At 40.3% G+C, this 13,408-nt stretch overlaps 1 protein-coding gene and 1 non-coding gene across 4 annotated transcripts; one reads left to right on the top strand and one right to left on the bottom strand.

Annotated features, from left to right (window-relative positions):
- Positions 1-869: 869 nt before the first annotated feature.
- On the bottom strand, positions 870-951 carry trnal-uag (transfer RNA leucine (anticodon UAG)). The gene has a single exon. It is a non-coding gene; the product is annotated as a tRNA-Leu (tRNA).
- A 279-nt stretch (positions 952-1,230) lies between these two features.
- Positions 1,231-13,282, top strand: eef2k (eukaryotic elongation factor 2 kinase). Of its 3 annotated transcripts, none has more exons than XM_086065243.1 (20): positions 1,231-1,380; positions 1,494-1,811; positions 2,485-2,743; positions 3,177-3,233; positions 4,481-4,581; positions 7,231-7,291; positions 7,370-7,407; positions 7,579-7,750; positions 7,818-7,967; positions 8,800-8,932; positions 9,002-9,129; positions 9,217-9,421; positions 10,093-10,151; positions 10,227-10,304; positions 10,424-10,480; positions 11,671-11,802; positions 11,878-12,066; positions 12,138-12,262; positions 12,405-12,583; positions 12,813-13,282. In XM_086065243.1, exons 3-20 carry the CDS (start codon positions 2,501-2,503, stop codon positions 12,920-12,922), a joined length of 2,217 nt encoding a protein of 738 aa, XP_085921369.1. In that variant the 5' UTR covers positions 1,231-1,380; positions 1,494-1,811; positions 2,485-2,500; the 3' UTR covers positions 12,923-13,282. The 3 variants fall into 3 exon arrangements, with proteins under 3 accessions (XP_085921369.1, XP_085921370.1, XP_085921368.1); XM_086065242.1 differs by having other exon boundaries at positions 1,360-1,380; positions 1,494-1,816; XM_086065244.1 differs by lacking the exon at positions 10,424-10,480 and having other exon boundaries at positions 1,232-1,380; positions 1,494-1,816.
- The last annotated feature ends 126 nt before the right edge of the window (positions 13,283-13,408 follow it).

Below are 13,408 nucleotides of genomic sequence, written 5' to 3'. Positions count from 1 at the left end.
AGCCTCTTTCCCCCCTAAAATTGGTTAGCTAAAACATTCATTTATAGATTTTTATACATCTCATTTAATATATTTGTTATTTTTTTTGTCAATAATAAACAATAGTAGCACAATAAACATTTTACGTTTACATTTTATAATTAAATTATATATACGAGCTGTTTTTTCCCCTCTAAAAGTGATTAATCAAAATGTATTTATCTAATTATATTTAAGAACTTATACATATAATTATTTGGCTTATTATAGATAATAACACGATTGAATTATTTTATCATTAAAACATATACAGTAGAAGTAAAGAGTTGAGTTTTCTGGCAGCCTAAAAACGTTTGTCCAATCGCACTGGAGAATAATTGATTCAGAGCACTATCCTATGTTAGCAATGAAGCCGCAAGGGGGCACAATACAGAGAGGGTTGTGTCATGAAGGGCATCCGACGTGAAACTTTGGCCAAATCAAACATGCCAATCAAATATATTGACTTCTTATACCGGATCGGTCGAGGCCCGGGTTAAAAAACGACCGCCGCCGGTGGAAACTGGACTACTGTTGGCCGAAGAAGGAGAGGAGGAAGGTGTATTCGTGGGAAGAAAGAGAAAAGGAACACTGAGAGTCTTGGACTGAGAGTACGGACTTTGAATGTTGGAACTATGACAGGAAAAGGTAGAGAGCTGAACTGAGCCCCTTGTTAGTTGGTGTGAGAGCAGAGGTTGCAGAGGTTGCAGAGGTTGCAGGGTTAGATGAAGGCAACTGAAGGGAAAAAAGAATACTATCTTATATTAGCGATTACCGTGTACTTGTCCCCTTTACTTTTATATTCATTTTATTTTGAACAACAACGGATGATTAAAATAAGAAAAACTTTCTGGCAGCGGTGGGATTCGAACCCACGCCATCGAAATGACTGGAGCCTAAATCCAGCGCCTTAGACCACTCGGCCACGCTACCGTAAGATACTAGCGGATGAAAGATTTGTAATAATAGGCATCACCATAAATGTACGGCCATTGTTCTGACAGCGTAAATTAATATAAAACACGTGTGGATCCTAGTCTGCATTGTGACTTATACAATACAATATGACGTGTTTTTATGTGTCGAATCAGAGGATCCGAAATGTAACGATGAAGCAGCAGCAAGGAGACAGCAGCTCAGTTCGTTTGAAAAAATGACGATCTCGAGGAGGACCCGTCGTTTGAAGGGGTTTTCTGTAAAAGAAAAAAAGAAAGAAAAAAGAAAACGGCTTTGAAAAGACGTTTAACTGTAAAAGTACCACAGTTGGTTGAGTCTGCTTGGCTTTCAAGTGTTCAAGTGCTACCATAAACGCTGCATTCAAAAGCAACTTCCGGGTTGTAATTTATACATTTCTCCTTGATGGTAGGTGCTTATAAGTGTCAGACTAGCACTAAAATATGTCAAATGTGTTTATTTTATGCAATTGTACACTTTATTTATTTATGTCTTTATTTATGTTTACGTCTTTGTACTAGGGCCTCCCAGTGGGGCGTTTGTTGTGACATTTCCGACAGCCCGAAAAAGCTGCAGACCGCGCGGGGCGGGGCTTCCATGGAACGCTGTTGTTACGTGCAGACGGTCCACATCGGTGTGGCGACTGGTGGAACCGTCGCGAGAGAAACCCTCCCATCGAACCGCTTGCCTCGGGACCCGCAGGGCTCGCTGGAGAGGCGGGGAGTGACCTATCTCTGGATAAGTCAAACTGCGTGATATCTTGTCGCCGAGAGAAAAGTGTTTTGTTCGACTCAAGAGGAGAGCGCTTGGTTACACGCCTGCAAAGTGTCAAGCTACAGGTTTGGTGGGTTCACTTAGCGCATGCACAAATCTCGAATGAATCTTCATGCTCGTTTTGAGGGGCAGTATGCTGCAATGCAATCGAATATACTGCATCCATGACATGCATGGTCCACTTTCGTCCCCGCTGCAGCACACAATTGAAAACATGCAGAATCAGCTAGTAACTGTCGTGCAGAATGGCAACACTGGGTGGCCTAGTGGTTAGCACGCTTGCGTTACATTTTCTGATGTTCGAATGTTTGCTATGTGACTAAACAACGAATGTCAAACGAACCTCCAAACTATGGGCCCAAAAAAATCCTCCAAAACCTCTGTAAATATATTCACTTTACTACACGTATCAAATATAAATTCCATTTTTTTTTTAACCCTTAAGTAGGAGACTTTGAGAAAAGACCTCTGAAGTTGGACATTCATTTTATGTCAGGAGCAAGGCACCCTTGCGAAAAATGGAAACAAGTGTAAAATGATTGCTGCGTGTTTTGAATGGAGAAAAAGTAGCACACATTTTAAATTATTTGTAAATGATTTAAGTTTCAGAGGCAAGCTGCCCAGCAATTCTAGATCAAAACTAGTATTAGTAACATTATTATTGTTAGGGATGTTCAATACCACAGTCTGTTGTTCCAACACTTCCACTCACGCCATCTTCTGTATTTTTTTCTTTAGCACACCAGTGGATACAATGGAGGACGAGCTGATGTTTAGCATGGAGGAGGAGGGCAGCGACACCAGGTCCTCGGACAAAAGGAGCGCACCCAAGCAGCGGGTTTCCTCGCTCACCGACGACGATGACTGCGAACAGGACGACGGCTTCATCTGCTCCATCTTGGACGAACCCGCCCAAGAGATCTGCCAGTACATGCAGAACCTGGTCAACAACCGCCAGCTTTCGAACTCGATGCCCAAGACAGAATTTTTGTACAAGGTGGGGAGGCGTTGTATTAAATTCTAAGGGGTTTGTCCCTAATGACAAAAAAAACAAAACATAAAACTGCTGGTAAAATATTTTAGTTTTGTAGTGTAACCACTTTAAATAAGATTTAAGCAATAAGGAAGTAGAAAGTGTGACACATTTGCTTCATGCTTTGAATATGGGAGAAGTAGCGCCATCTGGTGGACAAATATAAAAACAGAACATTGAAATTCACTAGTCCAAATGGAAAAACAAAAACATTTTATGATAGGAGAAATCTGTTTAAATTTTTATTCAATGGGACTTTTTTTGTCACTAGGAACAAAATGTGTGATTTTGTTTGTGTTTGTGTTTGTAGCTTTGCCGAAACATCAAAGTTTGTCTTGTTGCATCATGTGCTGTGCTGATGAAAAGTGGTGCGTTTTCTTCACCTTTTCCCACATAGAATCAAACAGAGCATTTGGCGGAAGGTTCGTACCAGGTTTTGTCTGAGAGTGCGCGGGTACGTTAAACCATTTCAATTACTATCCTGTACCGTCCCTTCACTACTGATCATCTATACCACCTTCCTTCATTGCCTTTTTTTCCTTGATCCTTTTTCAAAGTTTTCTTTTTTCTGTTCTATTCATCTGCATGATTTATGTTTTGGAAGAGAGAGAGACGTGCGACTGCTCCGGGCAATAAAGGATTAAATTACTTGACATGATAGAGTATCAACCCCGCCCGCTAAGGAAGTTATTTTCGGAGTGCAGATGACTGACGTGTCATCCAACTTGCTTCCTCCTTCAATGCAAACAAGTCCACACCCCAGTGCTAGTTTGCATTGGTGTGTCCCTGAGTTCGATAAGACGATTAATATATATTTTTTAAAAAAGACACAAAAACAGGAAGAGCAGTTTGGTGTTTTAACTCATTCACTGCCATTGACGGCTATAGACGTAAAACATTTTTAAAACTATTTCTATTAGTTTAACATTTTTTCCACTTTTGTTAACAAGAGTGTGAAAACCTAGATTTTTTATTGTACATTTAGAACAGATATAAAATGTGTGATTAATATTGAGTTAACTAGTGACGTCATGCGATTAATTACAATTAAAAAAAAAAAATCGCCTGGCGCCCCTAGATTTTTTATTGTACATTTAGAACAGATATAAAATGTGTGATTAATATTGAGTTAACTAGTGAAGTCATGCGATTAATTACCATTAAAAAAAAAATCGCCTGGCGCCCCTAATTTTTAAATCGCGTCACGGGGGTTCCATTTTTTAATCGTAATTAATCACATGACTTCAATAATTAACTCACGATTAATCACAAATTTTATATCTGTTCTAAATGTTCAATATATTTTTCTTAGGTTTTCATACTCTTATTAACAAAAGTGTAAAACTAATAGAAATAGTTCAAATGAATTTTTGACGTCTATAGCCGTCAATGGCAGTTAATGTGAATATTATTTTTTAAATATTATATCAGTTTGTTGCAAAAAAGTAAAAAAAACAATTTTTTTGCTGCATGCTTTGAATGGGGGCGGGGGGGTTGCACCATCTGGTGAAAATGTTTACAAATTAACAATTGAAATTCATTACTCATTTTTGAAACCCTAATCATATATGATTGCATTAGTTTACGTTTTAATCAAAAAGTGTCATTTTCAATGCTTTTTCTGAGCTCGAGCCCATTTCCCATAAAAAACAAACGGTTGTTTCAATTTTTAAAATGTATTCAATGTGCTTGTTGCAATAGGAGACATGGAAAAATGCCATCATGAAAGCCAAAGCCATGCCGGACCCTTGGGCCGAATTTCATTTGGAGGACAAAGAGACTGAACCCTGCTTGCGTTACAGGTGGGAATAACCTCAGGATGCATGTTTGTGCTCGCAGTCAAGGTCTAGACATCGGCTTTTATCATCTTGTTTACATGTGCTTATCTCTTGTATTGACCACAAAACGGGAATATCTGAGGTGTTTCTTTAACCAGATTACATTTACGCTTCCACTGACTACGTGAACACTCCAAACCACTTCCGACACCTCTCAAGTGAACCAGACTGAGCTTTTCACACTAGCAACCATCGGTTTTCTAATTCAAATCAATAGTATGGTTCCACATGATTGTAAGCTGAGCTAATGAATCCTGTTTGAGGTCACTTCAGACAAATTATTCTTTAAATGAGATTTAGATTAAAAATATAGTAATTCAATATTAAAAAAATGTCAAAATCCAAATTTTTAAGTTGTCAAAAAGAGAGGCGAAAGGTAGATGTAAACTTTATTAAAAGTTACCTACAAATGTCCAAAAAGTGACCATAAATGTCAAAAAGGAAGACAAAAGGCAGAAAAGAAAACATTAAAAAAATAACCATAAAATGTCCAAAAACAAAAAGAAGAAAGTCAGAAAATTACCATCAAATGTACACAAAATGTTTTTTTTAAAAGGCAGGAACTTAATTTTTTTTAAAAAAAGGCAGGAAAGCAAATGTTCAAAAAGACAAAAATATCAGAAAATTGATGAAAGAAAAAAGTCAGAAAAGGGTCAAAAATAGCCATAAAATGTAAAAGAACAAACTAACAAAAAAATAGTTTTTACTATATTAATTACTATAATATTTTCGTATAGTTGCTAGAAATGTCAGGAATTTGACAGAAAGGCAGAAAAGTAAAAAAATATATGAAAAACAAAGTCTGAAAAATTACACACACACACAAATCCACAAATGGAAGACGAAAGGTAGAAGAAAATGAATCTCGACATCTTGGATATTTTTCTGTTCTCTGTTCTCTGTGCTCTTCAGGCCCTCAGTACATTACACTACTAACACTAACACGCTGTTTCCTTCATCACAATGTTTCAATGTCTAAAATGGCTCTTTTGACCCCTGACCTCACTCTACCTGACAGCAACGATAATCCCTGCTAATAACTGTAATCCCAACCCTCGTGTTCTCACATTAGCAATTAGCTCCACTGAGTCCAACAGCCTTTTCCACTTGAACCCAGTATTGAACCCGCGGCCTAGTTTTAGGTAAAAACAAAACAAAAAAACAGCAGCGGTTTGGACACAGAAACCCAGCGATCTTAAGCGCCCGCTCACATCTGGCTCAGACACTTAGCGCCACGTACCGCGCCATTGGCCGCCGCACAATGCGGGAGGGCTTTATTTCGCTGAGTGCACTTTTCGCATTCAATCTCTTATATAAGCCACACAGAGAGCGAGAAACGGAGGCAGTGGCGGCTATTCATATGCTAATTTTACTTTCCTCCTCTTCTTTGTCTTTATACCCACTTTAGTGTCATGGAGCCAAATAGTACGTGGTGTTCCCAGCCTGATGTGGTTTGTAAGCTAAAACGAGACTGTACTAGAAATGTGTGTCGAGTTGAGCGGCGCTCCTGCATTCTCAACAGTGTTTACTAATCTCGCGAGTAGGGCCAAGACAAACAGGTGGTGTGCGTACAAGGAAGCGGGCAAACATTAACTTGAGGATAATGCAGTGCTTTGCTGCGTTTATGGAGAGCAGAACAAAAGTTTGACTGATTTGTGATGGGTTGGGGATAAAAAAAACAAAAGCTCACGTCAGTGCGAGCGCGTGATGTTAAAAGGCAGGACGCTTGACATGTTTATGACTGGGAGAGCATAACGCTCGTGATTTGTTGTTGCTGTGAAGTATTGGGCACAGCTGTTGTGCATTATAGGCAGCCATTTTCTGCATTTTTGAATGTCTAATTTTCTCTATTATAGTCATTAAAAGCATCCACTGAACAACAACAAAAACGGTAAAGTTCCATTGTAGTCGTCTTTTTTTTCAGTATTCTTTAAAAAAAAATACATATGGATTGAAAGTTGTTTTTTTTTTCATCAGTCAGTCATTTTCAGCAGCTTAACTCATTCACTGCCATTGACGGCTATAGACGTAAAAAATTCCACTTTTGCTAACAAGAGTATGAAAACCTAGGATAATTTTTTTTTGTAAATTTAGAACAGATATAAAATTTGTGATTAATTGTTAGTTAACTAGTGAAGTCATGTGATTAGTTACAATTACAAATTTTAATCGCCCGACGGGCCTAATAAAAACAATTAAAATAAGGGGTATTTAATCATAATTAATCGCATGATAATTTTATATCTGTTATAAATGTACAATATAAAAAAATCTAGGCTTTCATAAAAATGAAATTAAATGAAAAAAATGTTAAATGCGCTTGTCCTCATGGGAAATGTGGTCTTCCTTCATTACCATTTTTGTCCATATGGCGCCGCCATAATCAACGTAAACTGAAAGTTCCTTAGTGTTGCTTTAAAACATTTTTTAAAATCATTTTTAGAATTTTTTTGCAAATAAAGAAATAATAACTAATAAAAATTGCGTCAATAAATAATCCGACATTTTTCACATAAGTTTCATGACGTCATATTTTTATAATTGCAAACACTTGTAATCATACTAAAATGGGCTCTATGCTCGCGAGGACTAAACAAACTGAATGCATTGCAGGTATAGCGCCATAACAGGCGAGTGGGCCCAAGACCGGGTCCACATCAAGATGGCTGCACAGGTATCATCACACAATGAAGAAAAACACTGTTGCAATGTACATTCTATTTACGACTCACTATCTTTATCTCTATCACAGCCATTTGGGAGAGGGGCCATGAGGGAGTGCTTTAGAACGTAAGTAGAACTATTTACATGGAGTATGTTTTGCTAAAGTGACCCAGGGTTCGAAGCACTTACAAAGCATTCATCTATACTCCAAAAATGCTTGTCAGGCTTTAAAAATAGATTACGGTGGAAGTCTCTAAATCTCTCAAACGGTATTTTATTATTATTTTTTGCTCACAGGAAGAAGCTGTCCAGCTTCTCGCACAGCCACAACTGGAAGACGGCCTGCAACTACGTAGCCAAGCGCTACATGGAGACGGTGGACCGCAGCGTCTACTTTGAGGACGTGCGTCTGCAGATGGAGGCCAAGCTTTGGGGAGAGGAGTTCAATCGCCACAGGCCTCCCAAACAGGTAGACCACATCGCATAAATCTGCTTTGAGACGGAGGGAAGGATGTCTTGAAAACGCTCTGGGCCAGGTGGACATCATGCAGATGTGCGTGGTGGAGATGACCGAGAGGCCGGGCAAGCCGCTCTTCCACCTGGAGCATTACATCGAGGGCAAGTACATCAAGTACAACTCCAACTCGGGCTTCGTGCGGGACGACAACATCAGATTGACGCCGCAGGTGAGTTGTTTGGGGGGGACCAAAAATGCCCAAATAAAAAGCAAATAAATAAATAAAAGTGGGGAAAAAACTCAATTCAAAAAATTTAACACAAAAAAATAAACATAAATGGAAATAAAAACAACAAAAATATTAATAAATAAATACAAGTAAAAAATAAGACTCAAAAAATGAAAATAAATGTAAAAATAAATAAATAAATGAATATATGAATAGATTTGAATAGCAGTCAATAAATCAAAAGGCTCTGCTCTCATAATCCGTCATGAAATGTTAATCAAATGAGGCGTGTCTTGGGACTCTGCCATTACAAACTGCCTTTGGACGGAATGTTCTCTCACTCACACCAAGCAGGTCGGCGAACAAGGAAGAAAACTATCTTGTCCACTATCACCACAACTTGCAACTTGAGTTGGTTGACAACATGGTCCATTGTTTTTTTCGTGTGTGTGAATTCTCTCTTGCTGTGGACCGCCCCGCTCATTAGAATAACGTTTCATAATGCATAAATAAATAAATATTTGAGCAGTGCGTTTTTATGTATTGATATTCTATTTCTATTTTTGTATTTATTTCCACCTTTTATGTATTTAGATTTTTTGAATCAATTTTTTAAAACTTTATTTTTATTTCTATATGTATTTAGATTTTTTTAATCAAATGTTTTATGTATTTTTTTTTATATCCACTTTTTATTTTCACTTTTATTTATTTGTTTTTTATTTTGGCATTTTTGGTCCTCCCATAGAGTTGACAATTTATTTGTATTCATCTAAATATGACTCCTAAAATGTCAGCAATTCTTAGATCCGTTGCGTTTTGTCCCCATCAGGCCTTTAGTCACTTCAGCTTTGAGCGATCTGGCCACCAGCTGATCGTGGTGGACATCCAAGGCGTTGGCGATCTCTACACCGACCCTCAAATTCACACGGAAAAGGGAACGGACTTTGGCGACGGGAATCTGGGTACGCATTCTCCCCTTTTCGTGTTGACGACGTCATGCACGATGAAATCAGGAGTCTTTGTGTCCTCAGGTGTGCGAGGCATGGCCCTCTTCTTCCACTCCCACCTGTGCAACAAAATCTGCAAGAGCATGGGGCTGACGCCGTTCGACTTGTCCCCGGCCGAGAGGCAGCAGCTGGACTGCACCAATAAACTGCTGGTTGGCTACCCCCATCCCCCCCCCCTCCACTTCCTCCTTCCATCACATCCCACCAGCTCTCCTTATGTTTCCCTTCTCCCCTGTTAGAAATCAGCAAAGACGGTGCTGAGAGGCTGCGAGGAGCTGTGCGGTTCCCCCCGCGTCCGCACCATTTCCGGGAGCCGGGCGCCGCCGCTGCTGTCCCGCCTGTCCGAGACGTCGTCGGTGGACGAGAGCATGAGCATGAGCGATGTGGACTCGGTGCCTTGCTCCCCCCTGGTGGCGCCCGCGTGCATGGCAAGGTCTCCTGCCGGTGTGTATGCTTAATGCATTAGAAAGTAACTTCTAATCTAACTTACTTTGAAATCAGTAAAGTAACTAAGTAACTTAAGATCAAGTAATCTGGAAAGTTACTAGGTTACTTTTTAAAGGTAATTGTGGCGTCACTGTTGCTAACTGGAGATGATTTGCGTGTCAAAAATTGGGGGTGACATTTTCACTTTTTTAAGACCGAAACCAGTACGAGTACTCAACTTCTGAGTAGTAACCAATACTGATACAAAGGACCAATACCACTAGTACATTTGATAAATGAAATTTACACCCAAAAAAAAAGAATGACAGATCATTTTATAGAAAGACCTAAATAACCCAATATAGCAAAATCAGTTAAAAAATGCAGTAAAACAGCCGGGAGCGAAGGGGGTTGCTTCAGTGAAAATGGCTGGGAGTGAATGAGTTAAAATTGCATTAAATTTATGGTAATTTAAAAAAAAAAAGAGGGTGGCCGATACTGGTATTGGTTGCCCTCACGCGTACAAATACTTTAAGGCCGTGTATCAACCTGATACTCGGCCATCCATAAAAATGTAACTTTTGTTTTAATAAATATCCTCTGGCAAATTTGACATAAACATTCAACAATAATGTCCCAAAATGTCTCCAGAAACATGAACATCCACATTTATTGTTCAATTTTTACAGGCTTATCCTTCACCGGGATGTACGACCAGGAACGACTGGACAACGCAGGGGAGCACAGGGTACGAAATGGAACTTTTGAACCTGTGGAGTCCAGTAGAGCTGAAGTGTCACATTTTGGGCTTTCGTGTGCGTAGGAGTCGGACAGCGGAGGGGACAGCGGCTACCCCAGCGAGAGGAGGAGCGAGGGAGACGCCAACGACTACCCGGACGGGGTAAACAATCCAATGTTGATGTTTTTAATCTCTCCTTAAACCTGTTAGCTTCTTTTCCCGCTGTTTTGTATTTCACTGCTTTGTTTTTATGATGCATGTCTTATCTGGAAACGCTGTAGGCCCGCCACCACCACCAAAGACATTATTCCGAGTCGGACGAGGACAGTGTCAGACGGGTAAAGCAACATATGAGACGCCGGTGTGCCACATCTAATCTATTAATCATCACCATGCGGGGGACAGACTACCTCCCTGTTGCATCTTTTTTCCACTCATTTCTTTGTCTTTCCTCACATTTCACTTATTTGTGCACTAGAGGGCGCTGGTTGCTATACCGAAATTATATTCAAACAACCAAGGGACGATTTTTTTTAACGACACTGTATTAGGGCTATGTATATATATATATATATATATGATTTTTTTCTCGTAAATTTGTGAAACGTTTTTCTCTGCATATTAAATATATATATATATATATATATATATAAATTCTCAAATTTACGAGAAAAAAATCGTATATTTGCAACATTATATAGTGGCAAATTTGCGAGAAAAAAACTCACAAATTTACTAGAAATAAACTCACAGATTGTGAGGAAAAAAAAACTCAGAAATTATATGAGTTTTTTCTTGTAAATTTGTGAGTTTTTTTCTTACAAATTTGCCACTTTGCCGCAAATTTGTGAGGTTATTTCTGGAAAATTTGTGAGTATTTGTCTCTCAAATTTGCCACTTCATAATGTCGCAAATATACGATTTTTTTTCCTGTAAATTTGTGTGTTTTTTTTCTTGCAAATTTGCCACTTTATAATGTCGCAAATATACGAGTTATTTCTCGTAAATTTGTGAGTTTTTTTTCTCTGAATATCACCCCCCACCTAAAAAAAAAATTTGATGTGGCCCTAATACGCCATCGTAATTTTATTGGTGCATAAAGCCCTCAAAAAGCAGCGCATGTCCCTTGAGGCTAAATACACAATACGGACAAAAGTTTTGGGTCAGAGTTACATCTACTGGAAATCGGACGTGTTTGAGGTCAGGATGCTGAGGCTCGTCTGCAGCAAACTCACCCAAATACGCATTTAAGAACTTTGAGGATATGTTCAAAAATGTCCCAAGACTTTTGATCCAATATGAGAGATTTGGTTCCAATTGCAACATATAGAAAAATCTAAACCAACCAGCTACCTCTTCTGTTTATGTATGTGAGTGTGCTCCCGTGCCCGCCTCTTGTGTGATTTTTTTTTTCATTCATCCCAACAGGGATGTCCTCAAGTTAATCAAGTCGAGGGGTACAACCCAACACGATGAGCTTCAAGTTGCTGATAAAGTGTGCGTTTGTGTGTGTGTGTTTTCCACACAGCTGACAGAAGAGAAGTGGAGCTTCTTCCACTCGTCCCGCGCTCACGTACACAGACCCTCCTGCGTGGCCACCGAGGTGGAGCGACTCAGTTCACTGATGCAGAAGCGCATCGGGCAATCCATCCTGGGGAAGGTAAAAAAAAACACTTTTAAAAAATAATCTCCACGGCGATTTGAGTGTTGCGATTTGAACATTCCCGGTGTCCAGGTTCACCTGGCCATGGTGCGCTACCACGAGGCGGGCCGCTTCTGCGAGAAGGACGAGCAGTGGGACGAGGAGTCGGCCATGTTTCACCTGGAGAGAGCCGCCCAGTGCGGTGAGCTGGAGGCCATCGTGGCCATCGGACAGTGCTGCTTGCAGTTGCCCCACCACATCCTGCCTAACATGGAGATGGAGGTGCTACTTCCTCTTCCTGTTTGTTCTTTCTGGCCTCACTTGACCGTTGACGTTGTTGCGTCTTTTTTCAGGAAAACGCAGGAAACAAAATGAAAGGCTTCAAGTATCTCCTGCAGGCTGCCGAAGCCGGCGACAGATCTTCGATGATCACGGTGGCCCGAGCTTTTGACACGGGAGTTAATTTGTCAGCAGACAGGTGAGAGTTTTGCCTCAAATGAATGAAGATGTGCTAATACTGCCCCCTAGAGGACATTCTCCTCCATTTCAGTGCAGTGCCGTTTTTAATAGGGCGGACAATGGTCTCAATGCTTTCGCTTTGCCATTTCTTACCGCAACAGACAGCAGGACTGGGAGGAGGCGATCCGCTGGTACGACAGCGCGTTGAACATGGACGAGCACGACGAGGGCGGCGAGTTTGACGGCATACAGGACGAGCCTCGTTATCTCCTGCTGGCCAGAGAGGCCGAGATGTTCATGGTGGGGGGCTACAACCTCGCGGCGGACCCACAGAAAGCAGGTAGAGCCACGATAATACAGTCAAGAATTTTTTTATTTTGGTTGCATGATGGCAGGATGAGACAGATGCCGATGCACTGTCAGACAGATTTCTCTCACATGAAATTCATACCACTAACCAGATTCCAAATTTGACATAATAGTGGCGGTATTAAGAGTTGGATTACGTCTGGTAAATCCCCACTAAATCTCAGAGTACCAAATGCATCTTCATCCATGTCTCCTTACAGGCGACCTGTTCACTGAAGCCGCCGGAGCTGCCATGGAGGCCATGAAAGGGCGCTCGGCAAACCAGTATTACATGAAAGCCGAGGAGGCGTGGGCGCTGATGGAGGAGTAACTTCGCTTGTGCGCACTTTTACCCCCCTGCCACCCCCCAAAAAGGGCTTCAAGTGTCCCCGCCAGACCCTAAACGAGTTGCGTTTACATCTTTTTTTATATAACAGGTTTTTAGCTAAAGGTGCTTTGCATTTTTGCATGTTTGCCTTCCAGCATTTAAGCTTCATCTAGTTTTCTGCGCAAGATTCTCTTTTTTCGGGAAGTTGCTGTTTCAATGTTGAATTTGTCTTCTGTGAATGTGGTCCGTGGAGCCAAAACCGATAGAATTGTTTACTTAACAGATTTCTTTTGGAAGACTGTGGATTAAAAAAAGGATTACATTAAGTGAATGTAAAAAAAATAAATAAAGGTTTGCATTGAATTTCATGAGTAAACACTTTATTATTACAGAATTTTTGGAATTTTTTTTGTTTGTGTGGCTGTAGTCTGTTCCACTCATCCCGGGTAAGGCGTGTGAGTGGAGACGACAACTGTGGCAGGTAAACCT

Source organism: Leptonotus elevatus, chromosome 20 (genome assembly GCF_054856555.1).
Source record: "Leptonotus elevatus isolate MCC_2025b chromosome 20, RoL_Lele_1.0, whole genome shotgun sequence".
Taxonomy (NCBI): Eukaryota; Metazoa; Chordata; class Actinopteri; order Syngnathiformes; family Syngnathidae; genus Leptonotus; species Leptonotus elevatus.
This window is presented reverse-complemented; position numbering and strand designations above follow the sequence as displayed.

Excerpts from the sequence above, each read along its gene's own strand:
- eef2k (XM_086065243.1), top strand. The coding sequence starts at position 2,501 with ATGGAGGACGAGCTGATGTTTAGCATGGAGGAGGAGGGCAGCGACACC. Across the intron at positions 12,067-12,137 it reads TGCCTAACATGGAGATGGAG|GAAAACGCAGGAAACAAAAT; the intron begins GTGCTACTTCCT and ends GTCTTTTTTCAG. Across the intron at positions 12,263-12,404 it reads GTTAATTTGTCAGCAGACAG|ACAGCAGGACTGGGAGGAGG; the intron begins GTGAGAGTTTTG and ends TTACCGCAACAG.